General features: G+C 45.6%; 1 protein-coding gene across 1 annotated transcript in view; it reads right to left on the bottom strand.

Moving 5' to 3' along the window:
• Positions 1 to 694: 694 nt before the first annotated feature.
• The window catches only part of LGI2 (leucine rich repeat LGI family member 2), a 49,298-nt gene continuing 24,218 nt past the window's right edge, over positions 695 to 25,774 (bottom strand). The window contains exons 7-8 of the mRNA XM_007535120.3: positions 5,687 to 5,851; positions 695 to 2,004 (exon numbers count right to left, since the gene is read on the bottom strand). Coding sequence (XP_007535182.3) covers positions 1,187 to 2,004; positions 5,687 to 5,851 — 983 coding nt within the window. The 3' untranslated portion in view covers positions 695 to 1,186. The remainder of the gene's footprint in view (positions 2,005 to 5,686; positions 5,852 to 25,774) is intronic.

Raw genomic sequence — 25,774 nt, 5'->3', positions numbered from 1 at the left:
TAAAAGAGGGAGAAGGCCGTCAGGAGCAGTGGGTTCATACTGCAGGCACTGAGCCTCCAGCAATAGCCCTGGTGGCAGGGAAAAAACATACATAAATACATATGCACCTATTGGTGAAGAGGACAAAGACACGCACAAGCAAAGGGTCATCTCTAGATCTCAAAGCACACCAGAGTCACACCTGGGTCGAGTCCCCTGGACATCACAAAATCTCCTTCTAAAACCACTCGCAAATGTTCATCCCAGTGGAATGCCTGCTCTTTGAATCTAAAGGAAAGAATCAAAGTACCATTTGGTTTTTCGCCCGCCTGCTGTCACCCACAAACTCCATGGCAGTGTTCAGAGACACAGATGAGTCAAAGGAAGCATCACACAGGTGTTGATGCCCCTGCCACCCTCCTACTGGGAGCAGCTCTGAGCCATGAGGAAGAGGCGGAACCTCTTTGTTATCTGGGCAGACACGTGACTGCAAAGCACTCTGTGGCAGAGGGAGCAAGCACAGAAGCCAAAGGCAGCTCAAGACCGCCAGGCTGGGAGGCCAGAGGTCAGAGGTCAGAGGTCAGAAGTCAGGGGGAGGCTCAGCATCCCTAGAAAGGAGCAGGCTGTTTAATCGCCAGCTGATCTTTCCAGCTAACACTGGCTTTACATGTTCTTAACCAAGAAGACTAGACAAATGGAATGCGAAAGGGACCCATCGCTTATTTGGTCTCTTTATTGTTATCATTTGTTATGTATGATTATTATTTCATTGGAAGAGCTTTCCCATCTTACTCGATTTTCTTCTTCATTAAGATAAAACACATAAAAATTAAAAACAGCACATGACTTTCCTAGATGGTAAGAGTTAATGCTGTGCTCTTATTTTCTCCCCCTCAGGGATTACAGGCTTTAAGATGGCTTTTTTTTTTTTTTACAGGGTGGAATGGGCGTGCCATGCAGTGAATCAATAAATGCCATCCCTGATATAAATGTGAGTTCTAAAAGTCTGAAAAGATCTATTTCCCGCTACATTTTTCCTCCTTCCCTCCCTTCCCTCCTCCCACCTTTCCTTCCTTCCTTACTGTATCTCAGAGCTCTGAACCTGCCCTGATTTACAATTCACACCCTCCACACACACACACACACAATAGTTCTCTCTCATGACAGAACCACCGCTACATGAATGCTCCATTTGCCAGCTCCACCTTCACAAACTTAAGTCCACAATGATATGTTCAAAAATCTTTGTCTTCCCTTTGAAGCTAGAAGCAAAGAAGAAATCTCTCCTGTCAGTGGACACAGCTGTGAAGGACCGAGGCGCTTGCACGTAGATCTCCTTAAACTTCTTGAAGAGCTGCTTCTCTCTATCCCACTGGTAGATCTGGGAGAAGGTGTAGTCACTGCCCAGAGCCAGGTAGTGATTCTCCTTGAAAGAGAAGGGCTGCAAGGTCATGGCTCCCCGAGACGGCAGGGCCTGGATCTCCACAAACTGCTTACTGTTCCACCTCATGACACGGGAGTCGCCAATGAAGCGGGTGAGGGACAGGTAGAGCGCATTCTGCATGCGGAAGCTCTTCACTGCCAGCACATCCTCCATGTTGGGGATGTCACTGTGGGGGACAAACTTCTTGGAGCTCTTGTTCCACTGGAGGATGATGGGGACCTGGGAGCGACTGGACAGGATCAGATGTGACTTGCCGTCAATGTCCACAAACTCGGCGTCCGTGTCCCGGAACCACTCATGCAGAGACTGGTAGGAGTAGAAGCCCTTGCTGTTCCACTTGTACACCGTTGACAGGCCAGCCTTCGAGCTGTCTGCGATGATGAAGAAGGTCTCATCCTCGATCTGGAACAGCTCGATGTCATTGGGCTTGGAGATGCGAGAGACCTCAATGTCCTGGAACTTGACAAACTTGGTCCAGTTCTCATCATACTTATAAATGTGTGAGCCACCAAAGAGCTGGGCTACCACCACAAAGACCTGGTCTTCAATGAGGATGGCCTTGCAGCCCACGATGGACTGACCTGCACCCCGTAAGAGACAAGAGGGGGGTAGGGGAACCACAGTTAGGAGAAATGCCAATTGGTTCAACCACTTTGAAAACCAGTATGGTGCTCCTATGGAAAAAATTGAACATAGGTCACAACCAGGCCATCCCATCACCTGGAGCCTTAGTCAGGGAGCCCTGGGTTCCCACACAGACATGATGGGCCTAGACCGCTAACAGATCCCTCTCACCACTGTCACTGGCCATCTCCATCAGGAACAACATAATGGACCCCTTTGTAGGCCCCTATAGGACCTTGCCCTCAATGTGGATCAACAATGGTAGGGAATGTTCTACTCTCCAAAGGGAGGTTGGACAACATACTCTATCTACTACCCGAGGAAGTGTGTCCTGAAATTAGTGCAACCTGGAATATTCCTAGCCATGACCACAGAATGTGAGCTCAGACCTACAGGGATGCAGAGGTTACATAGGCTTCTGTGCTAAATATGGTCCCCAGATCAAATTGGTGGGATTTACAGTTAACAATATTTATATACTTTGCCCATATTTGGGAGCTACTCTCTTCCCTGATCCAGCTTTCTAGTCCTTTTTCCAACTGTGACACCATCTCCCCAGATAATACCCTGGGTCCACCTGCATATCAGATGTCAGGCTCAGGCAAAAACTAGTAAAGTCATGGGCCCTCTGGAATATACCTAAAACAGACATACTAGCTTTTTCCAAAACAGAGACCCCAATCTTCATCTGCAATATTATTGCCTTTAGTTTCATGGTTAGTCAACAATTTGTTCTGCACTATATCTTAACTCTTTTCAGCCACCAGGTTTCAGATGATACCATGATGCCAACCCGACTTCCTTGGGCAGAGGACCCTACCATATGTCCTGGAGGCCCACCTCCCCCAGTTCCCTGACCCACTAGAGAAAGAGAGAGACAGGATGGGAGTATAGATCAACCTGCCAACACCCATGTTCAGTGCAGAAGCAATTACAGAAGCCAGACCTTCCACCTTCTTCACCTCACAATGATTCTGGGTCCATACTCCCAGAGGGATAAAGAATAGGGAAGCTATCAAGGGAGCGGATTGGATATTGAGTTCTGGAGGTGGCCAATGTGTGGAAATGTACCCCTTTTATCCTTGATAAGATTATGGTCTTGTCAATATTTCCATTTTATAAATAAAAAAATTAAACATAGAACTATCCTAAGATCAGACATTCTACCTCTGGATATGTACCCCCCCAAAGAATTGGAAGCAAGTTCTCAAAGAAATATTTGTATCTTCATATTCATAGTAATATCATACATCGTAGTCAGAAGGTATAAGCAACTCCCATGTTCACAGCAGATGAGTGAGTAAGCAAAGTGTGGTCTATAGACATAGACACAAATGCCTGAAAATATTCCCACAAAATCAGAATATTCTTTAGCTACTAAAGGAAATTCTGACCAATACTATAACACAAAGAAACTTTACACTAAAGGAAATAACCTGGCCACCAGGAAGCAAGTAATGTGCAATTCCACTTAAGTGAGGAATGGAAAATGATCAAATTTACAGAAACAGAAAGTAGAATGGTGGCTGCCAGAACCTGGGAGAAGAGGGAAGGGGAGCTGTTGTTTGATGGGTATAAAGTCATTTGGCAATTCAGAATGATAAGAACTCCAGTGCTGGTTGCCCAGTTATCCAAATATACTTAAATAATTCTATCATTAACCTTATGTGACATATGACTGAAAAATGATTCTCAGACAAGGGCTGCATCGGAGCCTGGAGACCCAGCTGCAAGAGGACATAAGGAGAAAGGTAAGGAGACTGAGGAGATAATGGTTATGCAGAGAGGCTGCTGGGAATGGTAGAAGCATGTTGGCTCCAAGCTCCAGTGATGACCCTGGTGGCAAAAGAAGGGAGGGAGGAAGGGAGGGAGGGAGGAAGTAGGTAGGTAGGTAGATAGGTAAGGTGAGAGGGAAGGAGGGGGAAAGAGCCTCCTTTTCTGTTTGGGGGTTGGGGGAGGTGTGCAAAGAAGGCAGAGGAATCACCTCCTTCCCTTCTCACCTATCCTCCAAGTCAGAAAAAAAGATGGATGCAATTCAGCAGGTGGAGGGAGAGCAAAAGCCTCCTCATGAACAGGCTGGGTTAAGGCTGCCTTTTCCTCCACCTACTGCCCTGCTCTGAGCTGAGTCTGCAGTTAAAGCTGCAGGGCCACTCTCAGGAATGTGAGCTCAGCACCAGGTAGCCAGGTGGCCCTCCCGCAAACGCACATTCCCTGAAAGGGCATCTTTGGAGCCTCCAGATGTGCGACTCTGCTGCTCCTGCTGCCAGATGACACTCATTAGCCACCCTGCTCCCTGCCTCCCCGTGCGCCTGCACCTGCTGCCAGGACACTTAGCACACTTGGCGCCGAGATTTGGCGGGGCCTCCCCAACTGGAAATTCTACCTCCACCAGCTTCTTGTCGCCACAGCAAAACCCAGCTCAGACTCCGAATCGGGCAGCACCTGAGGACCCCCTCCAGTGGGGTACCCTCAGGTGACTGGGCCACTGTCTATAAAGTGAGATGATCATCAGACTGTGTTTGGTCAGTGAGGAGTCTCTAAAATGCTACCGTGATATTATCCACTTATTTAAAAAGCAAATGACCCATTTGTGTTGAGTTAAGATGGAATGCCTCGACAGAAATGAACAGAGCACTGACTAGATCTCACTCCAAAGGGCTGAATCGAGCGGGTCCTTTATTCTTGTTTTGCATGTACTAACTAAACTCCAAAATGGCCACCGGAACAGGAAACGGAGGCCAGAGGGACAAACCACAGACTGTCTGTGTGTATTCATGTGTGCATGTATGCATGTGTGCCCATGCATGCACACAGGTTTGTGTGTGTGTGTACACGTGTACACACTTGAACACTTGTCTATTTTCATGTGAGTGCATATTTCATGCATTTATGTGCATGAGTCCATCCATGTGTGTCCATGTGTGTGCACATGTGTGAGTATATAAGTGTGTGTGTGCATGCCCATGCCTGTGAAGTGTGTGCATGCCTGTGTGCTTATGGGCACACATGCATGTGCTTGCAATTTAGTCACCCGCCAGTTTAGCAAAAGTCAAGGGCACCATTTGGCTGCCACAGAGCTAGTGCAAACCTGGAAGGCTGTCACTGCTCAGGAACAAGGGACAGTCTTCCCACCCTTTCTGGAAAATGCCTCCTCCTACAAGCCACCCCACCCCTTCTCTTTCATCAAAAGAATCACCAGCAGGGGGCCAGGTGGTGGTGACACACCTGGTTAAGCGCACACACTACTGTGCACAAGGACCCAAAGTGCATTCAAAGCCCTTGGTATCCACTTGCAGGGGAAAATCTTCACAAGTGGTGAAGTAAAGCTGCGGGTGCCTCTCTCTGTCTTTTTTCCCCCTCTATCTCCCCTCTCCCCTCTCAATTTCTCTCGGACTCTATCTAATAATAAAACAAAAAATAAAATTAATTTAATTTAAAAAAAACACAGAAGACATCATCTTCAGCTTCTGGTCTTACCAACCACTCCCCAAGTTGAGAAAAATATCAGAGAGATGAGGGTGGGCACGTGTCCCCTAAGTATGAGTCAGAGAGGTAAACTCGGGAAGTTCTACCCTTCATATGCTGAGGCCACATTGCAGTATGACCCGCAGCCCTGAGCAACACCCCCCAACCCCACACCTGTGATATTGTCGTAACTTCGGAAGTTCATCTCGATGTGGTCCCACTCCAGGACCATGCAGTTCTCCATGCTGGGCTGGGCAATGGCCACATATACATCATTCTTGGAGTTGAACGTGTCCACCGATACTGACTGGTAGGGCAGAGTCTGATGAACAACAAAATCTGGGAATGGGATTAAAAACAAAAAGCCTTGTTGAGATCTCATTACAGGAATGTTCCACCACAATTACCCATCCAGCTTCTCCATCGTCAGTTCCAAAAAGGATGAGGGAGCAGGAAGGGAGGGACATAAGCACCAGAGCTCTTTCTGGAGAGATTCTAGAAGATTCTCTCTAGAAGATTCCAGACAGGGTTTAGCTGGCTATGAGACTGTCAGCCTGAAGGCACAGCTTCTGATACAGCTGCTTGGAGATGAACTGTTCACATGTTGGAACAGGGTTCTCAAAGAGCTAGATAAAGACCTGACTTTTCCAAAATCCAGACAGAAAGATACCAGAGTGAACCTGTGATGATTTCCAAGTGGTGCACTGGGAAGAAGAGCAGCTGTGAGCTACCCTGCTCAGAATAGCCCTGAGAGTAGATACCTATTTCCTCTAGTTTGCCTTTGTGTTTCTGAAGCTCCAGCAGCAATGGGGTCCTTTCATCTGATTGTGTTCCCATGGGGAAAACCACAGATTGAAAACTGCACAAAAGTCCCCAGTGGGCACACAATGGCCTGTGTAGACACAAAAGCCAACCCTCTAATGCCGTCAGTGCAAAGGAGTTAACCTGAGTGTGCTTACTGCATACAGGACTCAGTGAGTGGCCTGTGCGGGCTATACCTGCTGTCTGAATGATGTTCTAGCTCCAACTGTTGTCTTCGGAGATCTACTGGATGTCCAGGCAACATGGAGTCCAGACTATTGGAGCAGACATGCTATACTATCATGTGGTGGTAAGTCAATATGCCACATTCTAATTGCTTCATGAGCTACAAGTGTGTCGGGAAATTGTGAGGATGTGGTTGAGCTTGGCAGGGCTTGACTTGAGGGGACATCCATCCTGTCTGTCAGTCTCTCTCTCTCTCTACTGAGAGGTTGAGCAAGGAGGGACAAAACCCCCAAGGTTTGCCTCATCTTATCAGACTCCCTGTCTCACAAAGCACCCTGCATTCCTGATACTATGGCCTGCTCCCTTATTATCTGCATAATCATAGTTTTGCTTGAAAGATCCCCATCCATTCCATTCCTCTGATCTATCTTCTTTCTACCCTCAAGACCCCCCCTGCCTGCAGGGTATTATTAATCCTACCAGTTAAAACCTTTGAAACAGTTGCTAAGGAAGTTCCTACCTTTCCCAGTCCCTTTTGCCTTTCTCCGCCCCTTTCCAAACCATGTCAAGCCATTTCCGTTTCCGACTTGCCACTTCCGGGTCCGACTCTTAAAAGCCTTGGCTCTCTGATCAATAAAGAATTGAATCGACTTGTCACCACAAGCTCTGTTCATGAGTCATCTCCCTCATGTAGCTGAGAGAGTAGCAGCCCAGGCTGGCTCTGGTTGCATTCTCTCCAACCCAGAGTGTACGCACCTGGAAAGAGGCACCCCCACGCTAGCCCAGTACAAGTGACCCTATATCAATGCTCAGTAAGAAATATGCTATTTCCCCCAAGTAATAGGGGCAGTATGCCCTCAAATGCAAGGAGAGTTGGTGTGTAGGGTGTCGGGGGGGAGGGTTCTGAGGGATCAGAGGCCTGGAAACCCAGTTACTCAGGACAGTCTGAGACCATGGCTGTTTTGTTTTGTTTTGTTTTTTTCACTTGCTTCCCCTGTGAGTGGGGAAGAACTTTAAGGTAGCACTGAGGAAAGAGTAGGATAAGTGTTCAAGAACACAAGGGGAAGCACTTGACTCTGTGGGAGGAGTTTTAGAAAGGTAACCACACCTGGAAGACAGAAGCCCAATAGAAATGACAGGTGATCTCAGGGGACCAATGGGAAGTTGGATCCAGATAGGGCTGGAATTAGGGCTATATGAGAGAGAAGGTCACACAGAGGTGCCATTTCTCTTCGTGGCCCTTGTGTAGCTACTACATGAGCTGTTCTGCACTACAATTCTGTGCCGGGATAGCCTGAGGGTACTTCTTCCCGAGCTAGTGCTCTCTGGGTTGGAGAGAACTCAACTGGAGCTGATCTAGGCTGCTGTGTGGGAGAGGGATCAGGAACGCGTGCTGCACCAACTTCCGCAGGAGATACACTCTGGAACTCTCGGAGCCGGAAAGCAATTTCCAAGTGTCTTTAATCAGAAGAGCAGCTGTTTTTATACTCTCCAAGTAGGGTGGAAACAGGATGTGATATAGAGAGGGTGGAGAGAAAAGTGACTGGTGAAAATCAGAGTGTGACAAGGAGGGGGCGGAACAGGCGAGAATCCTATAACTGAACCAATGCCCTGGAGTGCTTTATGTAAAAGTGATTTATGTAAATAGACCAAACCTTTGGATCAGTAAATCCCTATATAGCCATATGGATAAGAAGAAGCCAGGGGGAGATGGCAACTACCCAACATCTCCCCCTTTCTTTTTAACTTTTTGCCATAGTATCAGGAGTGTGGGGCACTTTGTGAGGCAGGGAGACTGATAAGAGGCACACCTTTTTTGGGGTTCTACTGTCCCTCCTTGCTCAACCTCTCCGTGGAGAGAGAGACTAACAGGATTGACACACCCCTCAGGCTCAAGCCCTTCCAAGCTCAACCATATCCTCACAATTCCCCAACATCTTCCTCTTACTTAATGGCCATATATAACTGGGTCAATGTCTGTAAAAGGCTTCATCTCTGTCAGGGGAATAGCAGTGTAGGGGTGAACGGAAACCTGTTGGGAAGAAAGCAGAATGATAGTGTGTAAGTGTCTTCAAAAATAACTAGCACAAGACAGGGAGGGATAAGTAAGAGTAGCAAGAGACAGAGTGAGCCTGATGGGTGGAGGAGTGGGGGCCTGATAAGCCGAGGGGCTAGAGGGGTGATCTGGCATTGCAAAATCCCGAGTCAGCCTGCTACAGTCATTCTTCAAGAAGTCCAGGAGTATAAAAGGAGTGTCCAGCAAGTTCTATAGAAGCATCAGTCCAATGTCAACGGCCAGGAAATAAATGCCACACGTCTATCTTGATGGAGGAGGACGGCCACCGGAACTTTTCTTCTCTGTAGAGAGTGACCTGGAACCGCCAAAACATGATGGGCGAAACAGAAGCAGGAAGAGCAGACACCGATGGTTGAGAGAAAGGCAGTAGGAAAGTCTTGTCCTTCGGAGTCTGTGAATCAGGTTCTCCAGATCGTGTCAGGTCACATCATGGGTTTCTGGGGATGGCTGTAATTGTGGGTGATGTCAGAGGTCAGGGGTCCAAGATGGATTTCTGGGGATTCTATATGAGCAGATGCTTCTTTATGCGAAGGCTTGTCATAGCTGTAGTCAATTACTTATGAAAAAACTTTGTAACAAATTAGAAGTTTACTACAATTGATAACTCAATGATTATAACTGGTTTAGGTATCTTTATAATTTTGTGTAAAGGTCATCTTACGTGACCTCATGTAGAAGTCTTTATATAGCAAAGTTTTCATACCGAGTTTAAGTTACATATATTGATTCTTGACTATTTTTACATTGGGTTTTTAAGCAAACTCAGGTTACTAGAGTTAACACATTTTAGTGACAAATTTTTTTTTTTTTGGTACATTTACAATATCAGATTGATGCCAAATTTGTTGTGGATTAATTTCCACAAGATAGCTTACAGGACATTTTTGGGGGCCCTCCAAAAATGTCCTGTATAGAGAATTTGTATTTTAACTTAGGAGATGATGAATTGTCACATTGAATATTTAGAGTTTTACCTTAAACACTCAGTTACTTAAATGAATTGATTTTACCTCTTCTCGTAAAAATGTAACTTCGAAGTTACGATTTAACTGTCAAGTTAATGTTTACCAAACTTGAAACACGCATATTAAACATATAGTTTATAACACACAGGAGGAGAAAAACTTGTAAATAAGATATATCATTTCAAATGTGAATTTAGAACTACTGTCATAGTTGAACCATCTTTACTCACACAGTTTAAGACTAAACATTTCATATTGATATCAAGACTTAAAAAAGAAATCAAAAGGGGGAATGAACAATTTTTGGACTGTTTCTGGACGTCTCCAGAAACCATGGCTGCGTCCAGCCGTTTGATATAAAGTCAGTTAACTTTCAGAGTACTCTGAGCACAATGGGTCATACAAAAATTTTGGTCACTCAACTCACTCAATTTTTTTTTTTTCACTCACTCACTCACAAAACACAACTGGCCAGTCATAGCATAAGACATTCATTCGGGGGGGGGGGAGAGTTCTGTGAATCAGATTTTTTTTTTTTTTGATTCTGCCATGCTGTATTATGGATCCTGGGGTGCATCCTGTAGCGAGTCCTCTTGCAGCCAGTCTTCTTGCAGTGTTTCTTGTTCTTCAGGGATATCAGCACCATCATGTGGGTATTGCCGGACATGGCGGGCAGGAACCCAAACAGGCTTGGAGTAATTTTGTGGAAAAATACATGCGAAACCCCTCCCCATAGTCAACAGGGGGTCAGGTCCTTTCCAAATTTTATCAAGTGGGTCTTTCCATTTGACTTTAATAGCTGGGAGGGTGGGTGGTGTTTGCCAATGAAGAATTATAGGAGGTTGGTCGGAGTTTTTGTAAATATTAAAGAGATTTAATGTAGTTAAGGCTTTTGCCAGCTGGATATTAGGGGGGTAAATTTCCCCTTTTTCTTTATTTAATTGAGCCTTAAGAGTTTGATGGGCCCTCTCAACAATGCCTTGTCCCTGTGGATTATACGGAATGCCTGTAGTATGAGTAATGTTCCAGAGGGAACAAAAATCTTTAAATTGTTTGCTGGTAAAAGCAGGTCCATTATCCGTTTTAAGTTGAAGAGGTAAGCCCATTACAACAAAACAGGAGAGCATATGGCTTATAAGCTTTTTTGAGTTTTCTCCAGTTTGAGCTGTAGCCCACATAAACTTAGAGAAGGTATCAATTGAGACGAACACATATTTTTGTTTGCCAAAGTTAGGTATGTGGGTAACATCAATTTGCCAAAGAGCGTTGGCTTTTAAACCTCGAGGATTAACCCCCAGAGTCTGAATAGCAGGTGTTTTGATTAGACCTGCACAGGAGGAACATGTAGCAAGAATACGTTTTAACTGTGGCAGAGGAATATCAGGAAATCGAGCTCGAAGACCTTTAAGATTAACATGGGTTAGGGAATGAAAGTCAGCAGGATTAGAGACAGAGGCTAGGAGAATTCCTGTGGAGGCAAGGCGGTCAGCTGCAGCATTCCCTTCGGACAGGGGACCAGGAAGAGGGCTGTGGGAACGTAGGTGCTGAACATACAGTGGATGGGTTCGAGAACAGAGCATAGAGGCAATTTGAATTAAAAGAGGAGAAAGTGGGTTGTCATCAATTCTTACATAAGATCGAGCAAGCCATGGAAGTAAGTTAACAGTATACACACTGTCAGAAAAAAGGTTGAAGGATTCTGGTACAGCTTTTAATGCAAGGAAAACAGCATAAAGTTCTTTGTACTGAGGGGAATTATCAGGAAGTTCAGTAAAGAGAGGTTTGGGGTATTGCTGGTCTGGATAATATATAAGGGCAGCAGCTCCCTTTTTTCCACCATCAGTGAACACTGTAGGAGCAGAGGGGATGGGATCTCGAGAGAAAAGTTTAGGTACTAGTAGAGGCAACAGAGGTAAAGAAGCTATCAAATTATTAGAGGGAAAATGATTATCTAATTGTCCTGGAAAACCCATTAAACTTATGGCAAAACGAGAATGGTGGCGTATGAGCCATTCTGTATCAGTGAGAGAAAAGGGAAGAATGATTGAATCTGGTTCCCTTCCTAAGACCTGAACTGATCTGTTTCTTCCTTGGCGAACCACAAATGCTAAGGCATCAATCTCGGTAAGGAGTCTTGGAGCTCCGCCTACTGGCGTATGAAGCCATTCGAGAACGCCATGTTTCTGCCACAATGCCCCCACTACCGTGGGGGTGGAGTTAAAGATTAGAAGATTTACTGGAGAGGAGGGGGAGAATCGAACGAGGTGCATGTCCTGGAGAGCCTGGTTAACTTTTTCCAGAGCCAAGGATGCTTCGGGGGTTAACATACGCTTTGAGGAGGGCTGTTTGTTTCCTTTTAACAGATCGAACAGTGGTTGCAGGCAGCTCGTAGGCAGATAAAGATACTGCCTAAGCCAATTCAAATTTCCAAGAAAACTTTGTAAAGAAGCAAGAGTGAGATTAGAAGGAAAAGTAACACAAGGTTTTAAAGGACGAATCTGCGTTAGGGAAATCTCTGAGCCTAAGAAAGATATTGGAGGGATTAGCTGTATCTTCTCAGGAGCTACATTAAGTCCACTTCTCTTTAAGGCAGGGATTAGAAAATCACGTAGGGCGGAGAGATCTGTATCTAATTCTCCCCATATTAACACGTCATCCATATAATGAAAAACCTTAAGGCCCTTATGAATATATGGAAAAAGGGCAGATTTAACAACCTCTTGACAAATAGTAGGACTATTAGCCATGCCCTGGGGCAGTACCACCCATTCAAATCTATCGGCAGGGCTGGCATTATTAATAGAAGGAACAGAGAAAGCAAAACGTTTACAATCTTGTGGGTGTAAGGGAATAGAGAAAAAACAATCCTGTATATCAATAGCTATGATTGGAATTCCTGTGGGAATTGCGGAAGCAAGAGGCAAACCCCTTTGGGGGGAGCCCCAAACCTGCATGGTTTTATTAACTGCACGAAGATCTTGGAGGAGGCGCCATTTTCCTGAGCGCTTTTTAATTACAAAGACTGGAGTATTCCATGGGCTCCGAGAATGACGAATGTGTCCCAACGATAACTGCTCTTGGACGAGTTTTTTTTAAATTTCTAGCTTCTCCCTAGGCAAAGGCCACTGTTCCACCCAGACAGGCTCATTAGAAAGCCAATCTAAGCGGGGAGTTCTGTTACGAACAGTGGCAGTTAGTATTGGGGGTGCTGGTTGGGTCTAGCAGTCTCACAGGAGTGAGTGTGGTGTCCTGCAGAGGTGTCTGAGGATATCACTACATCTAAAGATTCCAGCAAGTCTCTTCCCAATAAATTGGTGCTTATATCAGCTATTAAAGGCTGAAAGCGTCCGGTAGTCCCTTCTGGATCTTCCCACACAAGGGAATCTCGTGTGCGGAATGCCTGAGTCAATCCTCCAACACCATGTAAGCGTGGTCCTGGGAGGAGTTCCCAACTCTGGGGAACCTCTGCTTGTCTTAATATTGTCTTATCTGCTCCCGTGTCAATCAAACACTTAAAAGGAATATTACCAATCTTTACTGTCATAGTTGGGTGACCCCTTTCTAAAACAGGGGTGGTCCATAAAATCTCAGGCTCTGAATTCGAGCTGTTCTCTTCCTCCAGCCGGTTATTTCTATGCTGGAAGTTCCCACATACCACGGGTTCCTCCTTCTGCTCACCCTCTGTTATTGTTACTTGGCGTGGTGGGTATAGCGACGGATTGGGTCCCAAGCTGGGCTTCTGTTTGTGGAAGAAGGGCACAGCACCAAGCGGGCGACCTGCTTCCTTCCCTCTTGGGGGCGGGGCTAAGGGAAGCCCCATACCTAGTTTAAATCCCTGTTTACATTTGGCAGAGGCGTGCCGTTCCTATGGAACCTTGACCAACAATCTCTCCTCCAGTGAAATCCTTTCTGGCATCTGGGACAAGGCATTCATGGTCTCTGATTCCCTGTCTGGAGGCGGGGTTGCCCTGATTGGAGGCGGGGTTGCCCTGACTGGAGGTGGGGTCGCCCTGACTGGAGGCGGGGTCGCGGTCTATTTTCTGGACATTGGTTACGCCAATGCCCTTGGCGACCGCACTGAAAGCAAGCTCCTTTTTGCTTATGTAAGGTAGCTGCATAGGCCTGTAACATAGGTCCTTGAAAAGAGCTTGATCTGAGATCCTGTGTAGCTAGAATCCAAGTATCTGGGTGTTCATTTTTAAGAGTGATACAGGCCTGTCGAAAATGCAGAAGCATTCCATCCCAGACTATGGATCGCAGAAGGAGAAAACGAGCGTCAGGATTATAAATCTTCCTTTCCAAACTCGACTGGACCCTGGCAATGAATTTAGCGAGGGATTCATCAGGTTCTTGTTGCAGGGAGAGAATGGGGGCTGAGGCTGCTCCCATGGGTGGTGTTAATCGCTCCCATGCTTTTAATGCACACAGGCGTACTTGATCAAAATACCCCGCTGGAAACTTGGCTTCCGCCTGTTGAATCCCTGTTTCTAATTGGCCTGTTCCAAACAATGCATCAAAATTACCCTCTGGCTGATTTTGAATATTTTTCCGCGATTGTTGTAAACATTCATCGCGAAAGAATGCCTCCCATTGCAGGAAGAGGGGGCCTGGGAGCGTAGCACGAGTCACATCTCTCCAATCTTGAGGGGTATTAAGGTTCTGAAGCAGGCCTTGTAAAATGGACCTGGTCCATGGGGCATGAACACCGTCATCTTTGATAGCCTGGCGTAGTTCCTTCAGGTCTGTGGCGGAATATGGATACCAGGCCTGAGGTTTTTGTCTATTGGGGGCAACATTGACCGGAAATGTGTGGACTTCCTCTGATAAGTGTGTAGTGGTAGGAGGAGTCACTGAAGTGGAAGCTTCTGGACAAGTGGCCGAAGAAGTGGTTTTGGAGGCTACAGGAGAATTCGGACATGTGTCTATCAAAACAGGGTGGGGTGAAGAAGCAGCCGTGGAGGCGGCAGGAGGTTCCGGACATGTGTCTGCCAAAATGGGGGTGGCCGAAGAAGTGGCTGTGGAGTCCAAAGGAGAATTCGGACACGTGTCTGCCAAAATAGGGGCCTCAGGGCAAGATGCCAAAATAGGGGCCTCAGGGCAAGATGCAGAGGAATTAGGGTGGGTCAAGATCACAACAGGCCTTTGCTTCTTCTTGTTTTTAAGGTGCTGGTTAAGTTCTATGATTACTTCCTTTATCTCTTGGACCTCAGCCTCTAGTTTCTTAAGCCTTTTGAGAGGTTGCCCTATATATCCCTTAAAAGCTGCTATGATGATCAACAGGATATAAGGTGAAGCCCCGAGAAAAATGTCCCAGATATATAAAAATTGTATACTGGAAAAAGAATGCAGGATTTGGAAAAGATTTTCCATGGTGGAAAGATCTCCGGAAAACAATAAAAAAGAAAAAAAATCACAGTGCCTTAACACAATATTGCAGATACCCAAAAGGTGTGTACTTATCTAAGATGTCTTCTTGTAAATCTGCTGCTTACGGGTCCCTGTTCCGGGCGCCAGATGCCGGGATAGCCTGAGGGTACTTCTTCCCGAGCTAGTGCTCTCTGGGTTGGAGAGAACTCAACTGGAGCTGATCTAGGCTGCTGTGTGGGAGAGGGATCAGGAACGCGTGCTGCACCAACTTCCGCAGGAGATACACTCTGGAACTCTCGGAGCCGGAAAGCAATTTCCAAGTGTCTTTAATCAGAAGAGCAGCTGTTTTTATACTCTCCAAGTAGGGTGGAAACAGGATGTGATATAGAGAGGGTGGAGAGAAAAGTGACTGGTGAAAATCAGAGTGTGACAAGGAGGGGGCGGAACAGGCGAGAATCCTATAACTGAACCAATGCCCTGGAGTGCTTTATGTAAAAGTGATTTATGTAAATAGACCAAACCTTTGGATCAGTAAATCCCTATATAGCCATATGGATAAGAAGAAGCCAGGGGGAGATGGCAACTACCCAACAATTCTGTTTCTGCATATCTGCATACCTTCTACTAATTTTTTTAATACAAGTTTCAACTTCACACATGTGATCACAGACTTATTTGCAATCCTTCCCAAGCAACATCCATGAGTGGTTCCAACTTCTCCCAGGAGGGAACTGGCTCTGAGGCCTCCTCTTAGGCCCAGGGTCCAACCTTCTGAGACAGGAGTGTCTCTAGAACTCTTGGGGGGGAAAGTGCACCCTCCACCCCCAAAGGGCCAGCGTTACCTGCTATGGCCCTCAAGGCGAGAGGTGACCTGGCCAAGATAAATTGGGTTAAGCAAACAATAACAACACTCTTGCACTTGGCTGGCAGCAAATACTCTAAAAACTGAATTTGCAAAGAACCATAAGCTAAAACTTAGACAACCTCCCCCCTTTGTTCCTGTTTATCTTTTGCCTTCAGGGAATGCTACAAAGCTGAACACCTGCCATTAAGAAGAACTGCACAGAAAAGGCATCCTGTTTATTCTGAAATCCACCTCCTGTTTTTCAAGAAATAGACAAGACAGAAGTTTCCACCTCTCCCTCAACTGTATAAATATTCCCTGAAGCAGAGACAGGGAGGCAGATCTGAGCTTTGCTTCTGTCTCCTCTCTTTCCACTTGGCAATCAAGTCTATCCTTCCTTGCAAACACCAGCATGACAGTTTGACTATCTTTTAAAAACACATACTTATTTATTAGTATCAGAGAGGAAGAGAGAACTGAAAGCATCCAGAGTTTGACTTTCTAGTGCACTGAGAAGAGCCCATATTCAGCTTCAACAGAATAAAAAAAAATGGAAAAACACAAATGAAAATGTAATATGACTTACTATTATGGGCCCAAGATAATTTAGTAAGCACTGCTGCTCGGCAGGCTAGCAGTGCTAAGAGGAGAGTGATGATCTGATATTCAAAATTATTCCCACAAGAAATTCTAGGTGTTTGTTTTTTTCCCCATCTCTTACCCACCCAGCCCTTTTCCCAGCTCTCTCAAGTCCACCTTCTCTGCAAAGTCATATATATGAGAAGGCAGGGGAGATAGTGAGGAAAAGAGACAGAGAGTCATCTGCAGCCCTGCTTCACCACTTGTCAATCTTTCCCCCTGCAGGTGAGGACCAGAGGCTTGAACCTGGGTCTTTGTGCACTGTAATGTGTGCAGCCACCTCCTGTTCCCACTCCCCAAGCTTTTTCTGACCAGTCCCATCCACAGACTCTTTCTTCACTTGTTAAATCTGTAATCGGGTGCTATTGCTCACACTGTAATCTTTGCCACCATAAATCTCAGTGGCAGCAGAGTCAGATTTGGAGAAATGGGAGGAAGTGCAGCACCTCGAGCCATTGCTACACAGACAGAAGCCGAAGCCCAGAGAGGGTGAGCATCCAGCCACGGCCACACAGCCAGCATGGAGTATGTCTCTTGAACCCAGGGACATGCCAGAGCCTCTCAAAGCCCAGGCACCCAACAGTCATTCAAGACGCAACTCTGACATGGAAGCCTAAAACAAGATATCTAACTGCTACCCTATTGGTGAGGAGGCTAACTGGTGCAGCCCCTTGGAAGATTGTATGGAGAGTCCTTATACAAATAACAATGGAGTTACTGTGTGACCCAGCAATACCACTCTTAGACATTTATCCAATGAGCACTCAGCCACTAACTTGAAGGGACATATGCACCACTGTGTTCACAGCTGCATTATCCTCAATAGCCAAGAAGTGGAAACAGCCTAAATGCCCATTGATAGATAAGTGGCTAATGGAGTTATGGGGTAGATAATCCATGTAATGTTACTCTGCCATCAAAGAAGATGATATTGTATCCTCTGGGATAAAATGGAGAGAACTGAAGGTGATTGTGTTTAGCAAAATAAGTAAAGAGATGAAGGACAACCACTCATATATGGAATCTAGAGAACGGATACATATGAACTTGCGGGGGCGGGGGGGAGCAGAAGCAAGCAAGCTGTTTCTAAGACTTTGTGAGAACTATAGTGGTGATTTTGGGGAGGTGGGATACAGAACTTCGGTGGTGGGTATGGTATGAAACTAAATTACAAATGAAAAAAAAATGAGGAAAAAAGATGTCAAGGGGCTAGGTGGAAACTCACCCAGTAAAACACACGTGTTATCATGTATAAAGACCCAAGTTCAAATCCCTGGTCCCCTGAAGGGGTGGGGGATTCCATGAGCAGTGGAACAGTGCTGTAGGTATCTCTCCTGTTTTTCTCCCTCTCTATCCATCTGTCTCTTAACATCTCTGAAAAATAAAGGAGGGAGTAGGGCGGTAGCACAGCAGGTTAAGCACACGTGGCGCAAAGCGCAAGGACCAGCATGAGGATCCCAGTTCGAGCCCCCGGCTCCCTACCTGTAATGGAGTCACTTCACAGGTGGCGAATCAGGTCTGCAGGTGTCTATCTTTCTCTCCCCCTCTCTGTCTTCCTTCCTCTCTCCATTTCTCTCTGTCCTGTACAACAATGACGATATCAATAACAACAACAATAACAACTACAACAATGAAAAACAAAGGCAACAAAAGGGAAAATAAATAAATTTAAAAAATTATTTTTGAAAAATAAAGGAAAACAATGCAGGCACCAAGCCCCAGTTATAACCTTGATGACAAAAAAAAAGTAAAATAAAAAACGATAATGAATCTGGAGACAAAGCCACTTCCTGCACCTGAGATCCTATGCTTGGCACTCACCCTTATAAGACCTCAGTTGACTTAACCACAGTGTGGGGACAGTGACACCCTTCAAAGTGCCTGGAACGCACAGGCTGGGTAATATTGGTGGAAACACCAATCTCAAGGCTTGGTACACAGTATGAGCTTGATAAATATGGGATGGAAGTCCAAGGACAGACACAGTCTGTCCTAGCTGCTACTGAGCCTTCACTTGGGGAAATGTCTGTTGCAATGACCATGAAAATAAAATGTCAGGGACTGACTGGTGGAAAATAACAACAACAACAATAATAATACAAGTTAATCTTAGGATGCCTTCCTCTACTCTACTCATGCTGAGTATACAGCAGGTGCTTAATAAATGCTTGCTGGCTTGATGTGTGTGCAGAAGGGGGGCCTCACCTTCTGGCCTACCCTGAAGATTCTGCAGGCAGAAGGCAGCAGTTGAATGAACGATGCATTCAGGAACAAGAGAGAAGAGGGAAAAGCAAGAGGAGGGTGATTCGATCTTCAGAGGTAACCGAGGGATAATGGAGGCAAGTGGCAACAGTGAGCCAAGCCCCCCCCCACACACACACACACACACACTCCATTCCCCCATCAAGGGGACCTGTTCTGAAGGCCTGGGTTTCCTGTCCCCATCTGCACAGGTGGCTCCGTGGCCTTGGACACGAACAGCAGCCACAGACTCGTCATCAGTAAAGTGAGGGAGATGTCCGTTTCATTTCTTTGTGCTTTAGACAGAGCTAGAGACCACAGCACCCAAGTTTCTCTCTGCAGTGTGTGTGGGGGGGGGTAGGGGGGCGAAGGTTGCAACCTGGCTCCCTTACAGGGCAAAACAGCACACTACCCAAGTGAACTAGATTCTTAAGGTTGCTGAGAGATTAAGTGAGAACAGACATACAAGTGTCAACAGAGCCTCTCATCCACGGGAGTCCCTTGGTAGTTTTATGCAGGTAGGAGCTGAGTGGTGGCACAACTGATAAAGGTTCATGGGTTACCACATGCTAGGACCTGGGTTCAACCCCTAGTCCCTAACAGCAGGGGAACACAGCTTGCAGCCTTGCAGTGCTCCTCTCTCTCTCTCTCTCTCTCTCTCTCTCTGCCTCTCCCTCTCCCTCTCCCTCTCCTTCTCTTCTCTTCTCTTTCTGTAGTCCGATTTCTCTCTTTCTGTAGTCCAATTTCTCTCTGTCTCTGATATATATATATGACAAGCAGCCTATTTAACTGCCCTGTAAAGATATGGAAAGACACAAATGCTCTGCTAACAGCCCATCAGCCAAGTCCCTGAAATATCAGTTTTGCTCAAGCATTAAACCAGGAAACACCACCCCCATTTCATTCCTTCCTACTGGCTTGGGCAGAGCAAGAGCAGAGACCAGCGGACACCCATGAGTCACGCCAGGCCATGCTGGTCCTGTGTCCACGTGTGAAGAAGGTGGGGAGAGGGACGGGGTGGCGCTCAGCCTGCTTCTCGCTCTGGAGAGACAAAAGGACTCAGAACTCAATGCCTTCCTTTCATTCTCAGTGAGAGAGCAACTAAAAAAAAAAAAAACTTCTCTCTACAACTCCGATTGCTTTTGTCTAACACATGTCTGCCAAAGGCTCCAGACATTCCTGTCATCCAGTTAATCCCCCTGACTGCACACTTAATACTCAGAAACTTGAGCCTTACTTATAGTAAAAAAAAAAAAAAAAAAAAAAAACCTAAAGCAGATCCTCTTTCAAGTACAGGCCAAAAAGTTTCCCTTTTTCTTAAGGGACCCCAGAAAGAGAGATGACAGAATAGAGTGTCAGAGGGAGGGGCCAGCATTTCATGGTCCTGTTTGCACACTGCCCCAAATGTTGTTTTCCTAACATTTTAAGAATATTTTATTTATATGTTTATTATTTTTGGACAGAGACAGAAAGAAGTTGAGAGGGGGAGGGAGGTAGAGGGAGATAGAGAGGGCCTATAGTACTGCTTGACTGCTTGTAAAGCTTCTTCCCTGCAGGTGGGGACCAGGGGCTTGAACCTAAGTCCTTATACACTCTGTGATGTGTGCCCTCAACCAGGTGCACCACAGCCCAGCCCCCTCAGTCAGTATATAGTATTTACTATATAAAGCCCAATGCAGACTGTCCAACCAACCCAATTGTTATTTTAATAAATATTTATTCCTTGGATAGAGATAGAGAGAAATTGATAAGAAAGGGAGACACAGAGAGGGAGAGAGAAAGAGAGAGACCTATAGCGCTGCTTCACTGTTCATGAAGATTCCCTACAGGTGGGGGGACCAGGAGCTTGAACCCGGGTCCTTGTGTATTGTAACATGTGCTTGCTCTGCTAGGTACCTGGCCTCAATTTTTCAAATTATAAATCTAAGTCTGCATGGGAGACTCCTTCAGCTCTAGTCTCTGTCCACTTACTCTAATTTAAAAATAAATTAATAACTCTGATGCCATCTTCTCAGACAATACTTTTATCCCACCTCCATGTTAGCTGTTGGGCTCAGGCAAAAATTGGTAAAGTCATAGGCCTTATGGGATAGACCTAAAATAGACTCCTTGGCTTCTTCCAACATGAAGACCCCAAATCTCATCTGCTCTGTTCATCCCTTTAGGTTCCTGATGATTAAACAGCTTGTTCTGCTTGATACCTTAATGCTTTTCAGCCACCAAGCTGTAGATGCTGCCATGATGCCAACCTGACTTCCCTGGGCAGATGATCTCACCAATGTGTCTTGGAACCCCACCCTCTCCAGAGCCCTGCCCCACTAGGGAAAGACAGAAATGGGCTGGAGGTATGGATCGACCTGTCAATACCCATGTCCAGCGGAGAAACAATTATAGAAGCCAGACCTCCCACCTTCTGCTCCCCATAAATATCTTTGGTCTATACTCCCAGAGGGATAAAGAATAGGGAAGCTTCCAATGGAGGGAGTGGGATACGGAACTGGGTGGTGGGAATTATATGGAATTGTACCCCTCTGATCCCACAATCTTGTCAGTCATTATTCAGTTACTACTACTAATAATAATCTGTTATTTAAAAGATGAAATAAGTAATTAAATAAATAGAAAGAGGAGAGGAGGAAGGAGGAGAAAAAAAGAGAGAGAGACGGAAAAGAGTGAGAGCCAAAATGACGGATGGGTTCTAAGTGTATCTGAATTCCATGAGGGAGCCTCTGGGGGAAGTTGTATATCTTTTCCCATGCTCACTTTCATTTATCTTTCTGCAACAGCAAAAGCGCATTCACGGAGGAAATCTTGATCTCGCAGAACACACAGACTGAGACGACATCAATTTACTAGTGTCAAAGTATTCATGGCTTCTCTGCAGACTGCACCACCGTTCCCATTCATATTGGCTGAAGTTCATGAAGTCAGTGGGACTCTTACAATTGAGGCCTGGCTGCCCCCCCATACCCGCCACACACACACACTGGAATCAACAGACTTTTGTATAGCTATTTATAGCCCTGGCAGAACATCAATTATACATGATACAGAGCCTATTGGGAGAGAAAGCACACATTAATGCATTCTTCCCCTTAGCGTTTTCATCAGCCCTGGAATGGAGGAGCTAACAGGACAATTAGGATGCAAAACTCACTCCCTTTGAGGAATCTAGTGAATTAGCCACCGAACGCGGGGAATCATGAGTGGGTCACAGGGATTTGGAGGGTGATTAAAAATAGACTTGAAGCCGAGAGTTTCGGGAGGGCTGATTAATGGAGAGAGCTGAAGCAGCCTGCTAGTGGCTTTGGGGTGTGAATTACACCCCTGAGCCAGGAACAGAATGATGAGGGGGAGAAGCCTGTCCTTCCCTGGAAATCTGGGAAGCTGAGAAGAAAACAATGAGCTCGGAGGATGAGTACTGAGACTCTGGGCTCTGCCTTTCTGTCGCTTCTCCATACTCTCCTACTTCCTCCTGGCCTTTCCTAAATGACCAGCTGTAGGAGACTGGGATCTGGGCCGACCGACTGCAATCATGACCCACTGCAAGGGTCGTAGTTGAGGACAAGTGGCAAGTGGGCAGTGGCCACTTGTTCATGACGCAAGTAACCGTGCGACAGAGTTTGGCTGAAAGACTCCAAGGCACCATGCCCCTGCTTCTGGAGAGGAGTACTTACTGAATTTAATGGGAAGTCAGTTAACAAAGACAAATACATGTATAAAAGAATGGGCTCCAGGACCTGGCTACTCTGGTCCCTAGCAACCTCCGTTCCTCTGCTAATCCTCAGAGCCTGGGTCATTCCCACACCCAGCCCCAGGGCTCGAAGGTCAAAAATCCTTTTATTTATTTTTTTTTTTGGGTGGGGGTGTGCTGGTGGTGCACCTAGTCAAGTGCACACATTACAGTGTGCAAGGACCTAGGTTGAAGCTTCTGGTTCCCACCTACAGTAGAGAACAGCTTCATTGCAAGAGCAAACTCCACTGGGCCTCGACACTGAAATCTCCACTCAGGCTAGCTCAAACAAGAAAAAATATTCTAAGACTAAAGTTTATTCTAAGAAAGGCCTGTGTGGCAAACACCCTTCTGTCTGAGGGAGACAGAAGAAGTACGCACTAACAAAGAACAGTCTTGTCTTTTGATAGGTTTATAACAAAGAAACTCCACAGAAAGCTTACATCAGCAAGGAGCATACATCTATCTTCTCGGAGCACATCTGGAAAGGAGTGTAGGGTCACAGCAAACATACAGATTACACAGGGTAAATATCAAACGGAAGGCATACCAGTTATCTCAAGACAAGTACAATATTTTTACTATTTTACTAACTAATCCCATAGGATATTGAGATAGGCAGTAATCTGAAGGTTAACAGGTCGCCAGTTTCTCATCAGTCCTTGGGTGGTCACTGTGGCAGAGGGGGAGGCATTGGCCTCTCACAACACCCACTGACCTCTGGAAAACCATGGACTTGTCAAATCTTACAAAGTGATGGATTAAATCATAGTTTATGCTAGTCCAAAACATGCATAAATCCAGAATACCAAGGTAAGTATATATTGTATTAGATGTTCCCCAACACTTCATGAGCTGTGGAACAGTGCTGTGGGTGTCTCTCCCTCCCTCTCCCACCCCCTCTCCCTCTATCCTTCACTCTCTCTCACTTCCTCTTTCTCTCTCTCTCTCATTCTCTCCCCACCCCTTTTAATTTCTCTTCACCTCTATCCAAAATAAAAATTAAACTTTTCTTTTCCTGTTCATATAAATGACTCCCAGTTCCCAAAGTCCTTTGCAACCCAAAGGTCGGCAATGTCTCCCCACACTCCAAAGCCAGGTGTGAACATAAGAACAAAAAACAGCTTCTCCTACCACTTTTGTAGAAGACTCCAGGAAAGAAAAAAATGGAAGAGGTAGAAGAAGAGGAGCCCAGTGAGCTTTGGTCCAGCACTGCAGACTCAAGGGCCTTGAGTGTCACCTTCTGGCGTACATGTCATTGACAGTGACCTCTGATTTACTGCACAGCGCCACAGCACAACAAATTGCCGCCCAGCGACCTCAGCGGGCAAGAGGCCACCTGCCAATTACACAGGTGAATAACCCTGTTCAGTGGTGAGAGGCAAGGGCATTTTCACAGGAGTCCAGGCTTCTATCTGAGACACACAGGGTTCCTACAGTGCATTATGAGTCTAAAAATAATCCTTACTGTACAAGTTTGGGGTCATTTATTTGAAGGGCAGGGTAGGACAGACCTAAAAGAGACATTTTCTTTTGGCAGTGGCTGTCTTTCCAAGCTGCATTATTTTCTGTTCCTACTCCTGCTGCTGCCACAGATATGCCTTGAGGCTTTGCAGATACCAACCCTGAGCCTAACTGTTTATTTTCAAAAGTCCAGGGAGCAGGCTCCACACTGTGGCTTGATCCTCTCTCTCCTCTAAAAACCTGGCTTCAGAAGCTCTAGAAAGTTCATCTAAGCCTTTCATATGAAGACCTTCACCTGCTCTTTGTAAGATATTAAAGTGGGAATAATTAATATGTTTTGTTTTTAAATTTCTTTATTGGGGAATTAATGTTTTGCAGTCACAGTAAATACAATAGTTTGTACATGCATAACATTTCCCAGTTTTCCATATAACAATACAATCCCCACTAGGTACTCTGTCATCCTTCTTGGATCTGTATTATCCCCCACATCCCGACCCCAGAGTCTTTTACTTTGGTGCAATACGCCAATTCCAGTTCAGGTTCTACTTGTGTTTTCTCTTCTGATCTTGTTTTTCAACTTCTGCCTGACAGTGAGAACATCCTATATACATCCATCTGTTTTCTGACATATTTCACTTAATATGATTTTTCGAGCTCCATCCAAAATCTGCTGAAAATGGTGAAGTCACCATTTTTGATAGCTGAGTAGTCTTACATCGTGTATATAGACCACAACTTGCTCAGCCACTCATCTGTTGTTGGACACCTGGGTTGCTTCCAGGTGTTCAGGTGTTGGCTATTACAAATTGTGCTGCTAAGAACATATATGTATACAGATCTTATTGGATGGGTGTGTTGGGTTCCTTAGGATATATCCCCAGGAGAGGAATTGCAGGATCATAGGGTAGGTCCATTTCTAACCTTCTGAGATTTCTCCAGACTGTTCTCCACAGAGGTTGGACTAATTTACATTCCCACCAGCAGTGCAGGAGGGTTCCTTTGACCCCACACCCTCTCCATCATTTGCTGCTGTTACCTTTTCTGATGTATGACATTCTCACAAGAGTGAAGTGGTATCTCATTGTTGCCTTCATTTGCATTTCTCTGACAATCAAGGCTTGGAGCATTTTTTCATGTGTTTCTCGGCCTTTTGGATCTCTTCTATGGTGAATATTCTGTCCATGTCATCTCCCCATTTTTGGATGGGGTTATTAGTTTTCTTCTTGTTGAGTTTGTAAGCTCTTTATACATTTTGGTTATTAAACTTTTGTCTGATGTATGGCATGTAAAGATCTTCTCCCATTCTGGGAGGGGTCTTCTCTTGGTTTGGGTATTGGTTTCTTTTGCTGTGTGTAAGCTTTTTAATTTGATGTAATCCCATAGATTTATGTTTTCCTTAGTCTTCTTTGTAATTGTGTAGGGAAACTGTAAGGATATGGTTGAGCGTGATGGAACCACCCATTGAAAGATGGGTTCCTGAGGAACACGGTCTTCCTGTCAGCCTCTCTCTACCAGAGACTGAGCATGGGAGAGAACAACCTTCATGTTCAGCTTCACATGTCAGACTCTATGCCACACAGGGACTCGGCATTCCCAATACAACAGCTTACTTCCTTGCTTTTAAACCAAATAGTCTACTTATTCAAAAGCTACCAGAAGTCAGGACACCTCTCTGTCTGCTAGCCATTTGATAACCCTACTGCCTCATTCCCAAAACAGATTTCCTGCTTACACAGGGGGTGTCAGAGGCCCCTTTTCTCACTTCTTTGTTCTTGCCCTTCTGAATTAGACTATAACCAAACCTCACCTTCCTGACATACAAGAACCCCTACACCCATGCACCGCAAAGCCTAGCTTCCTCATTCCTTAGACTATCACTCACCTGATAGTTTTCCCAACCCCTTACCCCTCTCTGCCCCTTTTCCACTTTAACCATATATGG

Source organism: Erinaceus europaeus, chromosome 3, assembly GCF_950295315.1.
Source record: "Erinaceus europaeus chromosome 3, mEriEur2.1, whole genome shotgun sequence".
NCBI lineage: Eukaryota > Metazoa > Chordata > Mammalia > Eulipotyphla > Erinaceidae > Erinaceus > Erinaceus europaeus.
The sequence above is the reverse complement of the archived record's forward strand: the minus strand, read 5'-3'. Positions and strand labels throughout refer to the sequence as shown.